This window comes from Artemia franciscana, chromosome 3 (assembly GCF_032884065.1).
Source record: "Artemia franciscana chromosome 3, ASM3288406v1, whole genome shotgun sequence".
Lineage (NCBI taxonomy): Eukaryota > Metazoa > Arthropoda > Branchiopoda > Anostraca > Artemiidae > Artemia > Artemia franciscana.
Window position 1 is genome coordinate 44029700 of NC_088865.1, and position 25162 is coordinate 44054861.

Genomic DNA, 25162 nt, shown 5'->3' on the forward strand with positions numbered 1-25162 from the left:
AAAAAGTGTTAGATTGTTGTTTCATAATAATAAAAGTTCTTTCTCTTGGGAGTATATCTGTTATCGACAGCGGTTACGCATAAGGTGCATTGTTAATCTTCACGAATGTTACAGAAGACAGACTGAAAAGTGTGTTTTATTTTGTTCATTTTATTGTTACGACCACAAACTGTTGAGGTAATGTTTGTTTATTTCCTACCACAGGAGATTTATTTAGGCATTCAATATTTGATAAAAGTGAATCTAACCAAATTGTAAAAACTAAACATAAATTTAAAATAAACATAAACTAAAAAAGAAGAAAAGTGCACATAAACAACGTGAATGTTGCATAGGAGCCACTGAATAATGTGTTATTTGTTTATTTTACTGTCTTTTTGTTTATTGCAGTTATTATGTTTGTCAACTTACTGCTATAAAGGAGAATTTTTAAGGCATCAAACAGTTCGTGGTAACGAACTGTAGTAAGGAGTGATCCGAAATCAAACAGTTCGTGGTAACGAACTGTAGTAAGGAGCGGCCCGGCTCAATAGAAACCAAAACTCTAAAAAATGGAATTTTGATACCAATAGCTACATCAAAAGAATTGCATTTTAATGCTGATTTCAAATATATAAATTTCATCAAGTTTAGTCTTACGCATCAAAAGTTACGAGCCTGAGAAAATTTGCGTTATTTTAGAAAATAGGGGGAAACACCCCCTAAAAGTCATAGAATCTTAACGAAAATTACACAATCAGATTCAACGTATCAGAGAACCCTACTGTAGAAGTTTCAAGCTCCTATCTACAAAAATGTGGAATTTTGTATTTTTTGCCAGAAGCCAGATCACGGATGCATGTTTATTTGTTTGTTTTTTTTTGTTTTTTTTTCCCAGGGGTGATCGTATCGACCCAGTTGTCCTAGAATGTTGCGAGAGGGCTCATTCTAACGGAAATGAAAAGTTCTAGTGCCCTGTTTAAGTGAACAAAAAAATTGGAGGGCACCTAGGCCCCCTCCCACGCTAATTATTTTCCCAAAGTCAACGGATCAAAATTCTGAGATAGCCATTTTATTCAGCGTAGTCGAAAAACCTTATAACTATGTCTTTGGAGACGACTTAGTCCTCCAAAGTCCCCGTGGGAGGGGCTACAAATTACAAACTTTGACCAGTGCTTACGTATAGTAATGGTTATTGGGAAGTGTACAGGCGTTTTCAGGAGGATTTTTTGGTTGGATGGAGGGGTTGAGAAGAGGGGATATATTGGGGGAACTTTCCATCGATGAATTTGTCATGGGGGAAGAAAATTTTCATGGGAGGAGCGCAGGATTTACTAGCATTATTTTTAAAAAAAAAACAATGAAAAAATAAATATGAAAAAGTTTTTTCAGCTGGAAGTAAGGAGCAGCATTAAAACTTAAAACGCACAGAAATTATTAACCATATGAGGGCCTCACCTTCTCCTAATACCTCGCTCTTTACGCTAAAGTATTTTTAGTAATATCAACTATTTATTCTACGGCTTTTGTGATTCAGGGGTCATTCTTAATGAATTGGGACAAAATTTAAGATTTGGTGTAAAGAGAGAGGTACTGACGAGGGGGCGAACTCTCTCATATGTGTAATAAAAACATGAGAATAAAAAATTCTTTACGTAAGCTAATTTAGAAGTTACGTATATCTTTTACTAATAAAAAGATTCGTAAAAAATTAAATATTCTAGTTGCCTTTTTAATTAACCAAAAAATTGGAGGGCAACTAGGTTTCCTCCCCGCTCTTTTTTTCTCAAAATCATTCGATCAAAATTATGAGAAAGCCATTTAGCCAAAAAAATAAATATGCAAATTCCTCTGCGGAGAGCCAAAATCAAAACATGTATTGATTCAAAAACGTTCAGAAATTAAATAAAAAAAACAAGTTTTTTCAACTGAAAGTAAGGAGTGACATTAAAACTTAAAACGGACAGAAATTACTTCGTATATGAAAGGGGCTGCTTCCTCATCAACGCCCCGCTCTTTACGCTAAAGTTTTTTACTGTTTTAAAAAGAAGAGCTGAGAGAAAGAGTCAAAACTTTAGCGTAAAGAGCGGGGGGTTGATGAGGAAGCAGCCCCTTTCATATACGAAGTAATTTCTGTTCGTTTTAAGTTTTAATGTCGCTCCTTACTTTCAGTTGAAAAAACATGTTTTTTTTTATTTAATTGTAGCAAAAAACCCGGCTCAATAGTAACCAAAACTCTAAAAAATGGAATTTTTGATACCAATAGCTACATCAAAAAAATCGCACTTTAATGCTGATTTTAAATATATAAGTTTCATCAAGTTTAATCTTACCCATCAAAAGTTACGAGCCTGAGAAAATTTGCCTTATTTTTAGAAAACAGGGAGAAACACCCCCTAAAAGTCATAGAAGCTTAAACCATACCATCAGATTCAGCGTATCAGAGAACCCTATTGTGGAAGTTTCAAGCTCCTATCTACAAAAATGTGGAATTTATATTTTTTTGCAAGAAGGCAGATCACGGATGCGTTTTTATTTTTTTGTTCGTTTTTTTTCCCCCAGGGGTGATTTTGTTTTGTTTTTTTCTTCCCCAGGGGAAATCGTAGCGACCCAGTGGTCCTAGAATCTTGCGAGAGGGCTCATTCCAACGGAAATGAAAAGTTCTAGTGCCCTTTTTAAGTGACCAAAAAAGTGGAGGGCACCTAGGCCCCCTCCCACGATAATTATTTTCCCAAAGTCAACGGATCAAAATTCTGAGATCGCCATTTTAATCAATGTAGTCGAAAAATCTTATAACTGTGTCTTTGGGGACGACTTACTCCCCCAGATTCCCCGTGGGAGGGGCAACAAGTTACAAACTTTGACCAGTGCTTACATATAGTAATGGTTATTGGGAAGTGTACAGACGTTTTCAGGGGGATATTTGTGGTTAGAGGAGGGGTTAAGAAGAGGGGAATATGTTGGGGTAACTTTCCATTGAGGAGCTTGTCATGAGGGAAGAAAATTTCCATAAAGAGAGCGCAGGATTTTCTAGCATTATTTAAAAAAAAACAATAAAAAATAAATATGAAAAAGTTTTTTTCAGCTGGAAGTAAGGAGCAGCATTAAAACTTAAAACGAACAGAAATTATTACCCATATGAGGGCCTCACCTCCTCCTAATACCTCGCTCTTTACGCAAAAGTATTTTTAGTAATTTCAACTATCTATTCTACGGCTTTTGTGATTCAGGGGTCATTCTTAATGAATTGGGACAAAATTTAAGCTTTAGTGTAAAGAGCAATGTACTGACGAGGGGGTGAACCCCTCATATATGTAATAAAAACATGAGAATACAAAAGTTCGTTACGTAAGCTAATTTATGAGTTACATATATTTTTTACTAATAAAAACATTCGTAAAAAATTAAAAGTTCTAGTTGACTTTTTAAGTAACCAAAAAGTTGGAGGGCAACTAGGCTTCCTCCCCCGCTCTTTTTCTCAAAATCATTCGATCAAAACTATGAGAAAGCCATTTATCCAAAAAAATAAATATGCAAATTTCGTTTTAATTATTCCTTTGGCGGAGAGCCAAAATCAAAACATGCATTGATTCAAAACCGTTCAGAAATTAAACAAAAAAAGAAGAAGAAAAAAAGACATTAAAACTTAAAACGAACAGAAATTACTTCGTATATGAAAGGGGCTGCTTCCTCATCAACACCCCACTCTTTACACTAAAGTTTTTTTACTGTTTTAAAAAGAAGAATTGAGAGAAAGAGTCAAACTTTAGCGTAAAGAGCGGGGCGTTGATGAGGAAGCAGCCCCTTTCATATACGAAATAATTTCTGTTCGTTTTGAGTTTTAATGTCGTTCCTTACTTTCAGTTAAAAAAACTTATTTAATTCAAATTAAGTTTTTTTATTTAATTCAAGATAAGAAATAAGTAAAATATAGCGAATTAAAATAAAAAGATCTACAAGCATAAAATTAAACTAAAGACACGCTAAAGACCACAAAAGTCATTATGTTAAACAACATAAATATTTAACATAAATGTTAAATAGTAAAGTAATGTGCTGATTGTTGACTGCGGTAAAAATATAAGGAACACTTTGGACGTGATTAAGGAAGTTGCTCGGCCGTCGATGAAACCTGAAAGTCTCTCTAAATCTCTCATGGTAGACGGTCAACTGATCACACAAAAAGGCCATGCACGACATCAGACGAACAAATTCTTTGCGGAGATCAACCAGTCATTTAAACTTGGATAATTTCCCTAACGTATTAAATTGGCACGTGAGATAGCTCTTTCTAAAGGAGGTGATCGTAAGGATCCTGGGAACTAAAGGCTGATCTCCCTTTTGTCAGTGTTCTCTAAGATATTTGATAGGCCAATGCTCAAACGTCTGGTAGGATTTCTTGAAGTTTTTTTTTTTACATCTACATCAGTTTGGGCTTCACGGAAAGCATTCTAGAGAAAATATTTAAATGCAATATACTTTTCAGTTTATACGACAATCTCTAGATTACAATCTCATTCCTGCAGCCATTTTTCTTGATGTGAAGAAAGCTTCCGACAGCCTTACACATAAGATCCTAATTGGTAAGCTCTATCATCATGCTGTGCGTGGGCAAACATTGTCCTGGTTCTCTTCTTACCTCACTGACAGAGCCATCGTCACGGAAGATGGAGACAATTAAGTTCCAATTGAATACGCAGTATCTCAAGGGTATATTCTTGGGCTAAATCTTTTCTTCATCTATATGAGCGACCTCTACAGACTTTTTAAAAACCCAATACAAATTTCTGCTGTAGATTGTGTCATGAATTTTACTCTCAGACAGCGTGGCCGTTCCCATCTAATAATTGAGAAGAATTGGTGGCATTTGCAGATGACTCTGCTCTAGGTGCCGTGGCTCTATATGAGTCATCCCTTATACTAAACTTGAATCAAAACCTGAGAATATACTCAATTCGTTTCACGTAAACATGCTAGATTTGAATGCAAAAAAGTCGTAGCTTCTTATTTTTTCGAGTATACGTATGAGCTACCCCACAATAACTGACCTTCGCACACCTAGGACCTCCATAAGTTGCCCTCTGGATCGATTAAATAAAAAAACAAGTTTTTTTAACTGAAAGTAAGGAGCGACATTAAAACTTAAAACGAACAGAAATTACTTCGTATATGAAAGAGGCTGCTTCCTCATCAACGCCCCGCTCTGTACGCTAAAGTTTGACTCTGTCTCTCAATTCTTCTTTTTAAAACAGTAAAAAAATTTTGCGTAAAGAGCGGGGCGTTGATGAGGAAGCAACCTCTTTCATATACGAAGTAATTTCTGTTCGTTTTAAGTTTTAATGTCGCTCCTTACTTTTAGTTAAAAAAACTTGTTTTTTTTTATTTAATTTCTGAACGTTTTTGAATCAATGCATGTTTTGATTTTGGCTCTCCGCAGAGGAATAATTAAAACGAAATTTGCATTTTTTTTTTTGGCTAAAGGGCTTTCTCATAATTTTGATCGAATGATTTTGAGAAAAAAAGAGCGGGGGAGGAAGCCTAGTTGCCCTCCGATTTTTTGGTTAATTAAAAAGGCAACTAGAACTTTTAATTTTTTACGAATATTTTTATTAGTAAAAGATTTACGTAACTTATAAATTAGCTTTCGTAAAGAACTTTTGTATTCTCATTTTTTTATTACATATATGAGGGGGTTCGCCCCTTGTCAGATCCTCGCTCTTTACACTAAAGCTTAAATTTTGTCCCAATTCATTAAGAATGACCCCTGAATCACAAAAGCCGTAGAATAAATAGTTGAAATTACTAAAAATACTTTAACGTAAAGAGCGAGGTATTAGGAAGAGGTGAGTTCCTCAAATGGGTAATAATTTCTGTTTGTTTTAAGTTTTAATGTTGATCCTTACTTCCAGCTGAAAGAACTTTTTCATATTTATTTTTTCATTGTGTTTTTAAATAATGCTGGTAAATTCTGCGCTCCTTCATGGAGATTTTGCGGAGAATTCTTTGCGGAGATCAACCAGTCATTTAAACTTGGATAATTTCCCTAACGTATTAAATTGGCACGTGAGATAGCTCTTTCTAAAGGAGGTGATCGTAAGGATCCTGGGAACTAAAGGCTGATCTCCCTTTTGTCAGTGTTCTCTAAGATATTTGATAGGCCAATGCTCAAACGTCTGGTAGGATTTCTTGAAGTTTTTTTTTTACATCTACATCAGTTTGGGCTTCACGGAAAGCATTCTAGAGAAAATATTTAAATGCAATATACTTTTCAGTTTATACGACAATCTCTAGATTACAATCTCATTCCTGCAGCCATTTTTCTTGATGTGAAGAAAGCTTCCGACAGCCTTACACATAAGATCCTAATTGGTAAGCTCTATCATCATGCTGTGCGTGGGCAAACATTGTCCTGGTTCTCTTCTTACCTCACTGACAGAGCCATCGTCACGGAAGATGGAGACAATTAAGTTCCAATTGAATACGCAGTATCTCAAGGGTATATTCTTGGGCTAAATCTTTTCTTCATCTATATGAGCGACCTCTACAGACTTTTTAAAAACCCAATACAAATTTCTGCTGTAGATTGTGTCATGAATTTTACTCTCAGACAGCGTGGCCGTTCCCATCTAATAATTGAGAAGAATTGGTGGCATTTGCAGATGACTCTGCTCTAGGTGCCGTGGCTCCATATGAGTCATCCCTTATACTAAACTTGAATCAAAACCTGAGAATATACTCAATTCGTTTCACGTAAACCTGCTAGATTTGAATGCAAAAAAGTCGTAGCTTCTTATTTTTTCGAGTATACGTATGAGCTACCCCACAATAACTGACCTTCGCACACCTAGGACCTCCATAAGTTGCCCTCTGAATCGATTAAATAAAAAAACAAGTTTTTTTAACTGAAAGTAAGGAGCGACATTAAAACTTAAAACGAACAGAAATTACTTCGTATATGAAAGAGGCTGCTTCCTCATCAACGCCCCGCTCTGTACGCTAAAGTTTGACTCTGTCTCTCAATTCTTCTTTTTAAAACAGTAAAACAGTAATATGTTGATAAATATGTAGCGCTGTCAGAAGTGTATTTTGGCAATGTTAATTTTGTTGCGACCACTTTTCTTGTTTTATTTTTATTGGTTCATTTTAGGTACAATGGAAATATATTTTCAGACAGGTCTTAAATAGTTTTCAGTTTATTTCAGTCGAAAAAAAGGTTTATGAGTCTACTGCTCTTTGGAGGCCTCCCCCAGACAACTCAGCGTGTCCCAGAATGGTGATAGGGAGACGTCCCACTGATATGTAGGGTACCTCCATAAGAGGCACGGACCAAGGGGTTACCTAATCCCTGGGGGTTCCATAATAGAAACTGGGGCACCCTCACCCGGGGCCAGGAATACAGGTGGAGAAGGAAGAAGGCTTCTCAAATGTACACTCAACAGGGCCAACCGGCGTGTCCACACGTCCCACGAGTTGCAAACCTTCTTTCAGTAATGGTTAGAATTGCAAGGTGACGTAGAACGCCATCGTGGGAAGATCCTCTATAGGAGGACAACTGCGGCGGGTCGTAAGATCCAGATCTATCGACAACGACGTCTGAAAAGGGCTGCCTTCCTTTCTAGGTACCTGCAAGGCTGGGAGCCTTACGGTCAACTCTATCCCAGCTTGAAGAGTGGTGCCCCTCAAGGAAGTTATAGCCTAGTAAACGACACAGCACTCGCAAGGGATTCTGATTAATGGATAATTCTTCTGGGTTTGGTCTGTTTTGATGTGCGTTTTCAGGCTGAAAAACCTCTTCTTAGCTAATTTATCTACTATGGGTTGCCTCCCCGCAGTAGCATGATATTTGTAGGCATGAATATATAATGAGTCGGAGATAACATTCTTGGGGCTATCTCTGTAGGATTTTGACTCATGTTGGTAGAAGAGCATCGCCAAGTGCTGAAAATCAAGTTGTGACCATGATAAGTCCAGGATTGCACAAAACCTCCAGGAACTTTTTACTGTCTGGTTCTATGCCAGATTAAGCGCTTCGGTGTACTCTTGAGAAGATTTTTCGATCCCAATTTTCCACTGGTATTTTTCCTGAAGCCAAAATGACTTCTATGATTTAAAGAACATGAATATTGGGGCTTAACGTTAAAAACTGACTGTCGTATTGAAATTTCGACTGACAAATTCAGACGATTCAGTCAGTCGACTTTTTTTAATTGTGAAAAAAAACCTGAGCCTTGGCTATTCTACTTTCAACATATTCACTGTACCCCATACCCCAGTTCCCCACCCTTCCTGCCTGAGTAAACAAATTCTATGCCACCTAATTTTGTGCTTCCTACCCTGGGATATCAGGAGTTTCGTCTCAAAGGAGATTCAGAAATTCATATAGAAGTTTTAGATCACTTAGGGAATCAGATCACTTAGGGACAGTCTCTATAGCTTCCTGTTTTCTTTTTTGGTATTATGACCTTTTTTCTGTTTCTTGCCTTGTAGTCTTGTTTTTTAACTTTTACTTCGCTCTTTGCAATTTTGAAAGTCAATTTTTGTTTTCCCTCGTGATGTTGAATGATATCCAATCTTTAGCAGGATTTATTAATAGTATTTTTTGTATTTAACACTATTTTGAGACCTGAGTTGGTCACAATGATTTGCCTGTTGCAAATTCTAAGCCTCTCCATTAGAGTTTGTATATCAGACCACCTGAAGTAGGAAGTGACAATTCGCTTTGCCTCTAATCTTGGAATTGCCATCTAACTATTGGTTCTGACCAATCTATCTCGTCTTATTTTTTCAGTTTACGATTTGGAAGTAACGATTCAAACATCTACGAACTGTCGTGGGTTGGGATTATTTAATAAGAAATAAATAGAAGTATTTAATTAGACATGATTTTGGAGTTTGGAATGAAGGTAAGATAGAGACTATTTCTCTGGAAATTGAACATGAAAAAAAAAAGATTTTGGTTAGTATGATGTATAAGCCACCCAGTGTTCACCTGAGTGAGTTGATTTTGATGAGCTGCTTCGATATGTTTTGGTTTAACAGGTTTGGATTTTAAGTGAATGGGAAATTTTAATTATAACCTTTTAAATCTGATAGGTGCTAATTAATTTTTATTAACTACATGATTTCAAAGGATGTTTATCCCTTAGCTTGTGTTCAAACTAGAATATCAAGTCATTCTGCTTCATATTTTGATGATTTTTTTCGTTGATTCTACTTACTTGAATCATAGCTGTGCAGATGTGGCTGTGTATTCTAGTTCACACCTTCCCTCCAGCAATGGTTCAGTTAATTTGTCTTAACAGTAAGTTTAAACAAGGTTAATAAAAAGTAATGGTTCTTGCATTTAGAAAAGAAAATCTGGATACATTCGCTGATGCATTGAGCTATCTTAGCTCGGACACTGTGTCAGAAATAACTGACGATCCTTCACTTGCTTACAATAAGCTCTGTCTTACAGCCAATTTGGGATAAAACATGTCAATTACGAGCAGTCTGACAGGTGAAGCATAAATCACAAAAACTATGGATAACTTACAAAACTATAAGTGAGAGAAATAAAAGAGATCTGCTATGTGAACAAGCTCTGGATACTCAGGATCTGATTGATTTCGAGGAGCTCAGAATGTCAAAGAACAGAAAAAATTTTCTGAGATGCCAAAATTAAAAGTGATATTTAGTTAGAACTTCTGTGTGCGCAAAAGTGATACTATAGCAACATTGTAGCCACTCTTCTTGTATTGACATTGCTGGTACTTCTGAAAGTGATAAAAATGTTGTTGCCAATCATTTGGTCAGTTTTATCAAAAATAGGGTCTCCAGTTAAGTTGAGCGCTAGGAATTATTCAAAAACATTTCTGTCGAATAAATTTGTGGATGATTAGGGAGAAGGATTTGAGTTTCGTTTGAAAAACCATAAAAGATGAATTTATAAAAATTGTTCAAAATACTAAATCGTTTCCTGCTTCATATTATTAATATATCCGTGACAACAAGAACCTTTCCAGAGGCCCTATAACAGGCTAAAGTATAACCTCTGTTCAAAGTAGGTTGGAAGTCAGATACGGGTAATTGGAGTCCCTTCTCAATATTGTCATTATTCTTCCAGATACCAGAGAAAGTAATTCAACGCAACTTTTATGGACGCCACTCGTAGAGATTATCATCGTCACTAGTAGAGGCTACTCAATAGGTCATGCTACCATTCACCTCGTTAACTTCGTGATATTTATATTTATACTAGCTGTTGGGGTGGCGCTTCGCGCCACCCCAGCACCTAGTTGGTGGGGGCGCTTCGAGCGCCCCCGAAGCCCCCTGCACGCGTAAGTCGTTGCGCGCCATATTAGTTACGCGCCTTTGTAGTTGTGTCCCTGTGTCCCACCTGTGAATATAAATAGATATATATATATAAATATATATATATATATATATATATATATATATATATATATATATATATACATATATATATATATATATATATATATATATATATATATATATATATATATATATATATATATATATATATATATACATATATATATATATATATATATATATATATATATATATATATATATATATATATATATATATATATATATATATATATATATATATATATATATATATATATATATATATATATATATATATATATTTAACTACGTAAAACTTGCGAATATACAACATTCTTGGCTGTCCCATTGTCTGTGCATATAAATAGATTGTCAGGTTTACCGACTCTTGAGCATGCAACTTATAATTGTCCATGGGAAAAAAAATCTAATGATTGCCCTTGAGCTTTGTTGATGGTGATTGCTAATCAAACATTCCCTGTGTCCCCGTCGTCATTTATATATCCCCCTGTGCCCCCCGGCGTCCCCGTTGTAGTTGTTTCCCTGTGTCCCGGTCGTCATTTGTGTCCCGGTGTCCCAGTCTGTAATTTCTCTTTGAGTATCGCGGTCGTCATTTATATTCCCTGTGTCCCGGTGTCCCGGTCGTCATTTTGTCCCGGTCGTCATTTGTGTTCTGGTGTACCGGTCTGTAATTTCTCTTTGACTGTCCTGGTCGTCATTTATATTCCCTGTGTCCCGGTCGTCATTTGTGTCCCGGTGCTGTGTTTATGGTGATTGCTAATCGAACATTCCTTGTGTCCCGGTCGCTTTCTCTTTGAGTGTTTCTGTCGTCATTTATGTTCCCTATGTCCCGGTGTCCCGGTCGTCATTTGTGTCCCGATGTCCCGGTCTGTAATTTCGTCAGTTGACAAACATGACGTCAGTCGACACACAAACATGACGTCACTCGACAGACACACATACAACTTATTTTTATATATGTAGATGTCTCGGTGTCCCGGTCGTCATTTGTGTCCCGATGTCCCGGTCTGTAATTTCGTCAGTCGACAAACATGACCTCAGTCGACACACAAACATGACGTTACTCGACAGACACACAGACAACTTATTTTTATATATATAGAAGATAGATTTATACTATAACAATGTGATTTATACAATGTGATACCCTTATGGGGTATCACAAGGCTCGGTTCTTCGTCCACTTCTGCGTTTGGTATACGTTGATATGATGAGGTTCTACCTTCCAGATTATATTCTGACCTTGTTAGGAAACTGCTTTAAAATTTTCTAGTCGGTGTCTACATAGTTGGATTTTGAAGTATGTCTGTGAAGTGTATGTTCTACAGGGTGTCCGAAAAAAATGTATACACATTTTAGCAGCTAAACGTATGAAAATTTTAGCAGCTAATGACTCAACTATTTCCCCAAAAAATCAGTTTTCAAACTGATATTTGTTCCACTCCAGGCACTGCTGACAACGTGTAGTGATGACAGACGTGTAGTGATGACAGATGACAGACGTGTAGGAATAGCACACATCATGGCACCGTCCATGGCATGCGTCCATAACATGACATGATGTAGACATAATACTGTTCATGACATACCAAATATGGCACCATCGAATACATCTGTCTGGCGAAATTCCACCAAGGAAGGATCTAAAATCACGATGGTTGTTTCGAGGTGCTTCATCTTGCTGGAAATAAAACTCTTCCTGTTCAAATTCCTCTCTAATGCTTGGAATGACAAACTATTGCAGCAAGTTCAACTAAATAGGAACAGTCATAGTTGCGACGAAAAAGAATCGTTGTGTTAATTTAATCCTCCAGAAGATAAGCCACACCACAGTAATTCCTAGTAAATTATAATGTTGGTGAACCATATCCTGTGGATTCTCAGGGCCCAGTAGGAGCAATTGTGTCCGTTAATTGAACCATTTAGTTTGAATTTCACCTCATCAGTTCGAACAATCTTTATGGGAAAGTCTGCATCATCGTTAAATCGTTCAAACTACCACTCGTAACACTGTACCCTTCCTCTGGATAATCGTCATTGAACGTTCAAAATAATCTTGGAATGTAACTTATCCGTTGACAATTTCTTATTATACAATGGACAGATGCCTTTGTAACGTTGACGTCACGACTAGCTGTCTCAAAGACTTTTTATGAATTTCATTGAAACGTTTCCAGTAATCTTTCTTCCTTCGTCGGGTTTGTCAATGTACGTGGTCTTGTGGAATGGTTCTTATGGACGTGCTTAACAGTTCCATAAGCTTCAAACTTATTTTAAGTTGGTGATATAATAGTCATTACCATCATATTTAGAAATATTACCCAAGGCAATATTTGGGTACTTACGAAATTGTATTGGTACTTATTCATTAAGAATATGTTTCTCAGATTCTCAGAAACATGGGCGTAATTCCAGTATTTTGACTGGGGGTACAAGAGGGGACCACATCCGGGGGGTTTGGGGTATATTTCATCGAAAAGGAGGGTTTCCGTGGCCATAACTCAGAAAATTTGTTAAAAACTCAAATCTAAATGTGTTTTTAAGCTGTCTGAAAACTCATTTTGGAAAATTGTTTTTTAAATAGATGTCGAACACCAAATTGTAAAAAAGTGAAGGTGATGTGGTTATGCTTTAAGTTTTCAATACCATATTCTTCTTCAAGTGATAGTGACAAGAAGTTTCTAGTTAGCTAAGACACTACTCGGTTAGTTTAAAAAATATTACACAACACATGATAAACAATACAAATTCGTAAAACAAGCTCTAAAATTAAGTTGTCACGTTATGCTTCCGTGCCCATCTGGCTGTGAAAGCTCACCGGCAAATCGTTGGCGGCTGGCCTGCAGGGCACATATTTATTTTTTGCACCTACCTCACCCTATAAACTTAAAAACTAGAAATATCGTAATATTGGCCTTACTGACGCTAATTTAATAAAATTTCATTTAAAATATACCCCTTACTCTTGTCCAACTTTATGTTTTACCAAAAGGAAAAAAGAAGAAAAATATCCTTGCAATACATAGACCATTTTCTCTCTGTTATCCTTTTCAGGTTTATTTAATATATTATAATATTTTTAAAATTACTAGAGGGCAACTTCTCTCTCCCAAAAGAAGCCTTTGCCCAGAAATAAATCTTTAGATATGCACCCCATGACCTCACATTTTAAGGTAACAGCTTTTAGCTCTGAATGACGGTACTATTAAAAAACTTATATTTTTTTTGTTTTCTCTTATTATGTTACCATGGTTACAATTTCTTTTGCGCACTCAAAAGATTTCCACCACGCAGCGCCTCTTCGCTCCAAGCATGGCACGCTTTATACAATATAGTGTACACAACTGTCGGAATCGGTAACCCCTTGTTTATAATACCGTCAATGCCAAGAAAGTCAGTTGAAACTAGATATTGACAAGTTAGTACTTCAAAAGACAGAGGACTTTCCAGAACATGTTCTTAACAAGCTGTGAAAATTACCTTGGTTTCCATCCAAGTTTAAGACATTTTGAGAGGAAATCAAAGCAGTCATCTTGACATCTTTGGGGTAATCAGGATCATTTGGATTCGACTCAATCATTAAGTATTCTTCTCTACCACTAAGATCTGTATTTTTGCAAGAGCCTAAAATATAAGGTTGTTTGTCCTTAAATAAAGGAATTTTGTCCTAAAACGCCCTTAAATAAAAGAGCCTGAAATAAAAAAAAGAAAAATAAGAAAAACAGAACACATAAAAAAAACGAATATAAAAAAGAATAAGTCATACGAAGCTGCAACTTCGTTGCAAGAAGAAGAAGGATAACAAAAAGTTCGTGGTAACGAACTGTAGCAAGGAGCGACCCGGCTTAATAGTAACTGAACCTCTAAAAGACAGCATTTTGATACAAATAGATATATCAAACAAATAAGTTTTTTATGCTGATTTAAAATATATAATTTCTTTATTTTCAGTCTTACCAATCCAAAGTTACAATCCTGGGAAAATTTGCCTTGTTTTCGAAAATAGGGGGACACTAGGCCCCCTCCCATGCTCATTTTTCTCCAAAGTCACCGGATCAAAACTTTGAGCTAGCCATTTTGTTCAAAATAGTCGAAAAATTTAATAGCTATGTCTTTGAGGACGACATAATCCCCCACATTCCCCGGGGGAAGGGCTGCAAGTTATGAACTTTGCCGATTGTTTACATACAGTAATGGTTATTGGGAAATATGCAAACGTTTTCAGGGGGGCTTCTCGTAGAGAGTCAGGGGGAGGGGGTTACTTGGGACTATTTTCCATAGAGGAATTTATCTTGGGGAAGAGAATTTTCATAAAGCAGGTGCTTGATTTTTCAGCATTATTTAAAAAACAATGAGAAAACAAATAAAAAAATAATTTTTTTAACTGAAAGTAAGGAGCCGCATTAAAACCTAAGACGAACAGAAATTATTACGTATATGAGGGGGTTTGTCTCCTCCTCAATACCTCGCTCTTTGCGCTAAAGTATTTTTAGTTATTTCAAAAGACCTATTTAGTCTAATTAAACGGCCTTTATAATTCAGGGGTCATTCTTAAAGAATTGGAACAGAATTCGAACTTTAGTATAAAAGGCAAGGTATTGACGAGGGGGCGAACTCTCTCATATACATAATACAAATATACGATGGGTAATATATGCATATAGAAGTTCGTTACGTGAGTTAATTCTTAATTTACATATATTTATTACTGATAAAAATGTTCGTAAATACAACCAGAAGTTCTAGTGGTCTTTTTAAGTAACAAAAAAATTATAGGCAATTAGGCCCCCTCCCCGGCCCCCTTTTTCTTCAAAAGTGTCCAATCAAAACTTTGAGAAAGCCATTCGGCCAAAAAATAAAAAAAATATACAACTTTCGTTTTAAGTATCCATGTACGGTGAGCCAAAATCAAAACCTGCATTAATTAAAAAACATTCAAAAATTAAATAAAAAAACAAGTTTTTTTAACTGAAAGTAACGAGCGACATTAAAACTTAAAACGAACAGAAATTATTCCGTATAATTACGTAGAAATTATTCCGGCGTTGAGGAGGGGCTGTCCCCTCCTCAACACCCCTCTCATTACACTAAAGTTTTACACTTTCTCACAACCCTACTTTTTAAAACAACAACACATTTTAGCGTAAAGAGCGGGGCGTTGATGAGGAAGCAGCCCCTTTCATATAAGAAGTAATTTCTGTTCGTTTAAGTTTTAATGTCGCTCCTTACTTTCAGTTAAAAAACTTGTTTTTTTATATTTAATTTTTATTTGTTAAGACCACACTTTCTTTCTATCAAACAGTTCGTGGTAACGAATTGTAGTAAGGAGCAACCTGGCTCAATAGTAACCAAAACTCTAAAAAAATTTGAATTTCGATACCAATAGCTATGTCAAAAGAATCGCATTTTAATGCTGATTTTAAATATATAAGTTTCATCTAGTTCAGTTTTACCCATCAAAAGTTACGAGCCTCAGAAAATTTGTCTTATTTTAGAAAATAGGGGGAAAACCCAATCAGAGTCATAGAATCTTAACGAAAATCACACCATCAGATTCAGCGTATCAGAGAACCCTATTATAGAAGTTTCAAGCTTCTATCAACAAAAATATGGAATTTTGTATTTTTTGCCAAAAGGCAGATCACGGATGCGTGTTTATTTTTTTGTTCGTTTTTTTTTTTTTCCCCAGGGGTGATCGTATTGACCCAGTGGTCCTAGAATGTTGCGAAAGGGCTCATTTTAACGGAAATGAAAAATTCTAGTGCCCTTTTTAAGTGACTCAAAAATTGGAGGGAACCTAGGCTCCCTCCCACGCTAATTATTTTCCTAAAGTCTCCGGATCAAAATTTTGTGATAGCCATTTTATTCAACGTAGTCGAAAAACCTTATAACTATGTCTTTAGGGACGACTTGCTCCCCCACAGTCCCCGTGGGAGGGGCTACAAGTTACAAACTTTGACAAGTGCTTACACATAGTAATGGTTATTGGGAAGTGTACAGACGTTTTCAGGGGGATTTTTTGGTTGGGGAGGGGTTGAGAAGAGGGGGATATGTTTGGGGAACTTTTCCGTCGAGGACTTTGTCATGGGGAAGTAAATTTCCATGAAGGGAGCGCAGGATTTTCTAGCATTATTTAAAAAAAAAAACAATGAAAAAATAAATATGAAAAGATTTTTCAGCTGGAAGTAAGGAGCAGCATTAAAACTCAAAATGAACAGAAATTATTACGTATATGAGGGGCTCACCTCCTCCTAATACCTCGCTCTCTACGCTAAAGTATTTTTAGTAATTTCAACTATTTATTCTACGGCTTTTGTGATTCAGGGGTTATTCTTAAGGAATTGGGACAAAATCTAAGCTTCAGTGTAAAGAGCGACGTACTGAAGAGGGGGTGAATCCCCTCATATACGTGATAAAAACATGAGAATAAAAAAGTTCGTTACCTAAGTTACTTTGTAAGTTACGAATATCTTTTACTAATAAAAATATTCGTAAAAAATTAAAAGTTCTAGTTGCCTTTTTAAGTAACCAAAAAATAGGAGGGCAACTAGGCCTCCTCCCCCGCTCCTTTTTTTCTCAAAAGCATTCGATCAAAAAAATGAGAAAGCTATTTAGCCACAAAAAAATAAATATGCAAATTTCGTTTTAATTATTCATCCGCGGAGAGCCAGAATCAAAACATGCATTGATTCAAAAACGTTCGGAAATTAAATAAAAAACAATTTTTTTAAACTGAAAGTAAGGAGCGACATTAAAACTTAAAGCGAAAAGAAATTTTTTCGTATATGAAAGGGGCTGCTTCCTCATTAACGCCCCCCTCTTTACACTAAAGTTTTTTTACTGTTTTAAAAAGCAGAGTTGAGAGAAAGAGTCAAAACTTAGCATAAAGAGCAGGGCGTTGTAAAGGAAGCAGCCCCTCTCATATACGAAGTAATTTCTGTTCCTCTTAAGTTTTAATGTCGCTCCTTACTTTCAGTTAAAAAAACTTCTTTTTTTATTTAATTTATAAATAGGATGAAAATGTGGAAGCATCCGTTTCATTTTAACATACATTCCTTATTAGGGATCTCTTTGGAACATAGAAAAAGAACTATCTAGAAGTGCATAAGCATAAACAGGGAAAAGGGGGATGACTACTTTTAATCTACAATAGTTCGGATAAAAAATAAAGTAAAATCTTCCTTAGCAACTATGCTGCAGAAGAAAAGGCAAAATGAGAATTATACCTGCATATGGCATAGAATTATCACGGATTTACAGTTTGGGAGTCCTGAAATCATCCAAAAAATTTGAATACTGGTAACAATTCATCAATGAGCACTTATAATTCAAGAATTAAAATATCAATTTAACAAATTTTAAAATAAGTTCAATTTTCTCTTTTTTCAAATCTTCTCTTTTCCTCACCCTTAAATCTACCAAAAAAAGCTAAGGCCTTAATTTTCTTTTTATCATCCTGGGAATGTTGACTCTGTCTCTCAATTCTTCTTTTTAAAACAGTAAAAAACTTTAGCGTAAAGAGCGGGGCGTTGATGAGGAAGCAGCCTCTTTCATATACGAAGTAATTTCTGTTCGTTTTAAGTTTTAATGTCGCTCCTTACTATCAGTTAAAAAAACTTGTTTTTTTATTTAATTTCTGAACGTTTTTGAATCAATGCATGTTTGGATTTCGGCTCTCCGCAGAGGAATAATTAAAACGAAATTTGCATTTTTTTTGGCTTAATGGCTTTCTCATAATTTTGATCGAATGATTTTGAGAAAAAAAGAGCGGGGGAGGAAGCCTAGTTGCCCTCCGATTTTTTTGTTAATTAAAAAGGCAACTAGAACTTTTAATTTGTAACTTATAAATTAGCTTACGTAAAGAACTTTTGTATTCTCATATTTTTATTACATATATGAGGGGGTTCGCCCCCTTGTCAGATCCTCGCTCTTTACACTAAAGCTTAAATTTTGTCCCAATTTATTAAGAAAGATCCCAGAATCAGAGAAGCCATAGAATAAATAGTTGAAATTAATAAAAACACTTAAGCGTAAAGAGCGAGGTATTAGGAGGAGGTGAGCCTCTCAAATGGGTAATAATTTCTGTTTGTTTTAAGTTTTAATGCTGTTCCTTACTTCCAGCTGAAAGAACTTTTTCATATTTATTTTTTCATTGTTTTTTTAAATAATGCTAGTAAATCCTGCGCTCCCTTCATGGAGATTTTCTTCCCCCAAGACAAATTATCGATGGAAAGTTTCCCCAACATATCCACCTCTTCTCAACCCCTCCCCCAACCAAAAAAAAATCCTCCTGAAAACGCCTGTACACTTCCCAATAACCATTACTACATGTAAGCATTGGTCAAAGTTTGTAACTTGTTGCCCCTCCCATGGGGACTGTGGGGAAGTAAGTCGTCCCCAAAGACATAGTTATAAGGTTTTTCGACTACGCTGAATAAAATGGCTATCTCAGAATTTTGATTCGTTGACTTTGGTGAAATAATTAGTGTGGGAGGGGGCCTAGGTGCCCTCCAATTTTTTTGGTCACTTAAAAAGGGCACTAGAATTTTTAATTTCCGTTAGAATGAACCCTCTTGCAACATTCTAGGACAACTGGGTCGATACGATCACCCCTGGAAAAAAAAACAACAAAAAAACAAATAAACACGCATCCGTGATCTGCCTTCTGGCAAAAAAAACAAAATTCCACATTTTTGTAGATAGGAGCTTGAAACGTCTACAGTCGGGTTCTCTGATACGCTGAATCTGATGGTGTGATTTTCGTTAAGATTCTATGACTTCTAGGGGGCGTTACCCCCTATTTTCTAAAATAACGCAAATTTTCTCAGGCTCGTAACTTTTGATGGGTAAGACTAAACTTGATGAAACTTATATATTTAAAATCAGCATTAAAATGCGATTCTTTTGATGCAGGTATTGGTATCAAAATTCCAATTACTACTACAATCCTTACTACAGTTCGTTACCACGAACTGTTTGATTTAGCGAAATTTGAGGATTAAATAATAAGCATTGTAAAATTCAGAAGTTGGGCATATTGTTCATTCTCCATGTTCATGCTAGATTGCCCTGATCATTAAAAAAAAAAAAAAACTAAAAAATATACACACATGGGCTTATGTTAATATCTGGTCAGTCAGATTTTGGAAAGTCTTACCAAAATCTGACTTTGGCTGCTCTATCTCCAGTCGATAATTTTCCGAGGACTTGGATTTACAGTTTGGATTTATATTTAGTAAAGCCGAATGCGATCAAATTCACTTTAAATTTTAGTACTAATTTGAAAAGCCACCGTGATTTCACCAGAGTAGTAGACGAAAAAATGTTATCTATACTTTAAAACTTAGTTGTATTGAAAAGTCTTTGAGCTGCTCTTGTTTTAATTAAATAAAAAAAAAACTAGTTTTTTTAACTGAAAGTAGGGAGCGACATTAAAACTTAAAACGAACAGAAATTACTCCGTATATGAAATGGGTTGTCAACCTCCGCAGTCCCTCGCTCTTTACGCTAAAGTTTGACTCTTTGCCACAATTCTACTTTTTAAAACAATTAAAAACTTTAGCGTAAAGAGCGTGGGACTGCGGAGGGGACAACCCATTTCATATACAGAGTAATTTCTGTTCGTTTTAAGTTTTAATGTCGCTCCTTACTTTCAGTTAAAAAAACTAGTTTTTTTTTTATTTAATTTCTGAACGTTTTTGAATTAATGCATGTTTGATTTTGGCTCTCCGCACATAAATTATTGAAATGAAATTAGTATATTAATTTTTTTTGGCTAAATGGCTTTCTCTTAGTTTTGATCAGACGATTTTGAGAAATGAGGGGTGGGGAAGGAGGCCTAGCTGCCCTCCAATTTTTCGGTTACTTAAAAAGGCTACTAGAACTTTTAATATTCAACGAACGTTTTTATTAGTAAAAAATATACTTAACTTAAGAATTAACTTACGTAACAAACTTTTATATTCTTATATTTTTATTATATGTACGAGGGGGTTTGTACCCTCGTTAAGACATCGCTCTTTACACTAAATCGTAAGTTTTGTCCCAATTCTTTAAGAATGACCCCTGAATCAAAAAGGCCGTAGAATAAATAGTTGAAATCACTAAAAATATTTTAGCATAAAGAGCGAGGTATTTATCTCCTCCTAAATACCTCGCTCTTTATGCTAAAGTATTTTTAGAACCCCTCATATGCGTAATAATCTCTGCTCGTTTTAAATTTCAATGCTATTCCTTACTTTCATTTGAAAAAACGTTTTCATGTTTATTTTTTCATTGTTTTTTTTATAGTAATGCTAGAAAAACCTGCGCCCTTTTCATTGAATTTTTCTTCCCCCATGACATATTCCTCAAAGGAAAGATCCTCCTACAAAGCCCTCTCCCATCAACCCCCCCCCAAACCAAAAAATCCCCATGAAAACGTCTGTACACTTCCCAATAACCATTACTATATGTAAACACTGGTCAAAGTTCGTAACTTGCAGCCCCTCCCTCAGGGATTGTGGCGGAGTAAGACATTCCCAAAGACATTGTTATTATGGTTTTTGACTATGCTGAACAAAATGGCTATCTTAAAATTTTAATCTGTTGACTTTTGGATAAAAATGAGCATGGGAGGGGGCCTATTTGCCCTCCAATTTTTTTGGTCACTTAAAAAGGGCACTAGAACTATTCATTTCCATTAGAATGAGCCCTCTCGCGACATTCTAGGACCACTTGGTCGATAAGATGACCCCTGAGAAAAAAACAAAAAAAAACAAACAAACAAATAAACACGCACCCGTGATTTGTCTTCTGGCAAAAAATACAAAATTCCACATTTTTTTAGATAGGAGCTTGAAATTTTTGCTATAGAGTTCTCAGATATACCGAATGCGATAGTGTGATTTTCGTTAAGATTCTATGACTTTTAGGGGATGTTTTCCCCATTTTTCCAAAATAGGGCAAATTTTCTCAGGCTCGTAACTTTTGATGACAAAGACTAAATTAATTGTAATTTATATATTTAGAATCAGCGTAAAAATTCGATTCTTTTGATGTATCTTTTAGCATCAAAATTCCGTTTTTTAGAGTTTCGTTTACTATTGAGCCGGGTCGCCCCTTACCACAGTTCCTTACCACGAACTGTTTGAAAAGAAAATAATTCGGTATTTCGGGGCTTCTGACATTATTACTCCTTTGCGGAAGCTAGGCTCAAAATTGAAAAAGGATTAAATTTTTTCTCTGGGCTCCTTCCGCCTCTTAGTTCGTTTATTTTCCCGTTAGTTTTCACCTGTTTTCGCTTTATAGTTGTGTTATCCCTTTGCAGTGTTTTTGTTAGTTGAGTTATGGTTGTGGTATATATGTTTTATCGCTCGTATAGTTGTGTTATTTTCAAATTATACTCCATAATAGAGAGGCTCCGAACACCCAGCATTGTATATTAAGCTCTTAATTTGACGTGTTTTTCTAACGTGACCAGATTCGTCCTGCGCCCTTTTCATTGAATTTTTCCCCCATGGCATATTTCTCCAAGGAAAGATCCTCCCACATAGCCCCCTCCCTCAACCCTACCCCCAAAACCAAAAAAATCCCCCTGAAAACGTCTGTACACTTCCCAATAACCATTAGTATATGTAAACACTGGTTGAAGTTTGTAACTTGCAACCCCTCCCCCAGGGACTGTGGGGGAGTAAGTCATCCCCAAAAACATAGTTATTATGATTTTCGACTATGTTAAAAAAAAGGCTATCTCAAAATTTTGATCCGTTGACTTTGGGGAAAAAATGAGCGTGGGAGGGGGTCTAGATGCCCTCCAATTTTTTTGGTCACTTAAAAAGGGCACTAGAACTTTTCATTTCCGTTAGAATGAGCCCTCTTGCGACATTCTAGGACCACTTGGTCGATACGATGACCCCTGGAAAAAAAAACAAAAAAAAAACAAACAAATAAACACGCACCCGTGATTTGTCTTCTGGCAAAAAAAATGCAAAATTCTACATTTTTGCAGATAGGAGCTTGAAACTTCTACAGTAGGGTTCTCTGATACGCTGAATCTGATGGTGTCATTTTCGTTAAGATCCTACGACTTTTAGGGGGTGTTTCTTCCTATTTTCCTAAATAAGGCAAATTTTCTCAGGCTCGTAGCTTTTGATGGCTAAAACTAAACTTGATGAAACTTATAGGCGCTTATTTTGATGTAGCTATTGATATCAAAATTCAATTTTTTAGAGTTTTGGTTACTATTGAGCCGGATCGCTCCTTACTACAGTTCGTTACCACGAACTGTTTGATCAACTTAGATAATACTGGCCAAGAATACGCGTAAAATTCTTGTTACGCGTAAGATTTTCTTTCAACTTTTAAAGAATTCTAAACGGGAGCATATTATTGATTCGTTTGGAAATGTGCATTATTGTTGATTTAGTTTGAGCTCAATACAGAGGATTTAATTAGGGACTGGGCAGAGGGGCTATGTGCCTTCACCTAGATTCCTTCTATGATTTTGAAAAATATATTCTTTCGGTATTCTCATAAAAAAAATATTTTGTTAAAAGTATTTCAATGTGAAAAATCAAAAAATCGTTCTCTCCATATTTTATTTTGAAGAATAAATACTCCCCCTCCCCCCAAAGAAAATAATCCCCTGAATTGACACTACTGCTAAAATCATTTTGGAGTCAAGTGTGCATAGTGTTGTTGACATTAAAAGGAACGCTGGACACATTTGCCAAAACAACTATCAAATCTTTTTAGATGTGATTTTTTTTGCTCTTATCTTTCTCCATTTTTCTTGCTATATATTTTATTTTATTTTCCTCTATGTATTTGGTTGTTGCAGTTTGGTTAAGCTGTATTTACCTATGTTGATATGTATCCTGATAGCTTTAATTTAGGGACCACTCTTCCTTAAAGAGATAGAATTGGTTCTGAACCTCCCGAAACATCATAAAAAGTTAACATTTGTTACCACTTATCAAGTTCTGCTAGATGAAATTACTTGTTCTGATAGATGTCCATAAGACAAATTTAAAAACTTCATCCCTATATAAAAATTGATCAAAATCTAGAGTTACAGAATTGAGGGATTCTTCTAAGGTTGAAGGAGGTATGCAAAACCCCATAAGTACAACCCAAACTGGACAAAATCCCTCAGGATTTTGAATAAATTTTGCCCCTGCTTCATACAAACATTATCTGCTAGACTTCACAAAAACATAAAATTAGGGATTTCCCATCCTAAAAAGAAGGAACCAAGTGCAGACATCCAAACGGACCAGCTAGAACACTTAATCTTTTTTCCTCAGAAAGTTTATAAACATCCGATAATCCGGTCTATTAGCAGTCTAGTAGTAATGGCAACGCCAAAGGTACTCCTCTCTCTCCCCCGAGTAATAGTGTAATGAGTATTAATAATCCAAAAATTGCAACTGGGATCCATTCTTACGCTTTCTTCGTATCGCACTTTGTTAATAATGGATTAACCTTTCTGCTAGTCTGAATGCTCTAGTGCTTCAACGATGTACTTAAAAGTTCTTTTTCCACAAAACATTAAAAATGGTAGGATTTGTTTTTTAACAATAATGTTTTCAGTTCCAATATTTTGGAAGACAATCAGTTCAACAAAAAATTTCACAATTCAACAAAAAATTTCAGTTCAACAAACAACGAAAAATTTGCGTTCACAACCCGGCTATATTTTTTATTCTCTAAATTTACAGAATTTAAGCACTAGTTACGCTTAAAGGGGTGGATGAAAAGTAGACGATTGAAGAGAAAGTCCCCCCTCACATATATATGATAGTTACTTTTCGTTTAATATTTAATTTCACTCTCTACTGTCATTTTAATATAACTTACTCTTTTCAGTTAGTTTAATATCAAAGAACTAACCTACGGTTGCTCGTATATTAGACTTTTCTTAAATATATTTAATCTGCTTGGCAGTCAAGTCTAACTAAAGATTGAAATTTGAAAACTGAAAAAATTCAAAAATTAATCGTTCTTGAACCTTCAAAAGAATTTTATGTTATGCTTCTCTAAAGGGTCAAATTAATTCCAGTAGAAGCAGGACGTGCCGCAAAGTAACAACGAACATCGGAATTTGTTTCAGAGAAATCGTAATTTTATCACAACATCCTCCCGCCTTTTCTAGACGGCTTAGGGTAATTACAGTGAGCTTTGACAGATCCGATCAACGAATTGGACGCTATATTTATTTGAGATACATCAGCTTGTGTCTTCAACTGAGCCTCTGGGCTATAATGAAGTGAGTAGCACCAGTTGGAAGAATTTAAATACTTGTACCTCAATCAGAAAACAGAGGGGTTTTCAAATATCTTGTTTCTCTAACGCGAATGGTCACGCTTTCAAAGACACGTGGTATACACCTGAGAGCAGCAGTTATTCCATCACATCGCTTTTGAACAGGCAACGGGTTGAAATCTGCTACACTTGGCACAAACTACCTGGTGAACACCATTTTATAAATTAGGCAGCCAATCATTCTAATTTATTTTTTCATGGCTATGAAAGACCCGGGAGCACCAGTGACTCCATCACACCACGTCTGGACAAGTCAAGCAAGGTGATACCTCCACTAGACTTGGCACAAACCACCTGGTGAACAAGAATTTGTAAATCAGGCAGCCCCTTACTCTCATATTTTTCTTTTTTATGGTTTAAAGTCATAATGCTACTGTGGGTTTTACCATTTTCTGGATTGTGAAGTTGAATCCTTATTTTGTAACAAATGTTGATAGATCATCGTTATATTTCACCTCAAACAGTTTTGAAAACTCCGAGACTACTTTTAATTCCTCGCA

At 35.8% G+C, this 25162-nt stretch overlaps 1 protein-coding gene across 2 annotated transcripts in view; it reads right to left on the bottom strand.

The window, feature by feature from the left end:
* Positions 1–25162, bottom strand: part of LOC136025303 (calcitonin gene-related peptide type 1 receptor-like) — a 264444-nt gene that overhangs the window by 46158 nt on the left and 193124 nt on the right. For both annotated transcript variants that reach the window (XM_065701203.1, XM_065701204.1), the window contains exon 9: positions 13839–13982. In XM_065701203.1, the coding sequence (XP_065557275.1) occupies positions 13839–13982 (144 nt within the window). The remainder of the gene's footprint in view (positions 1–13838; positions 13983–25162) is intronic.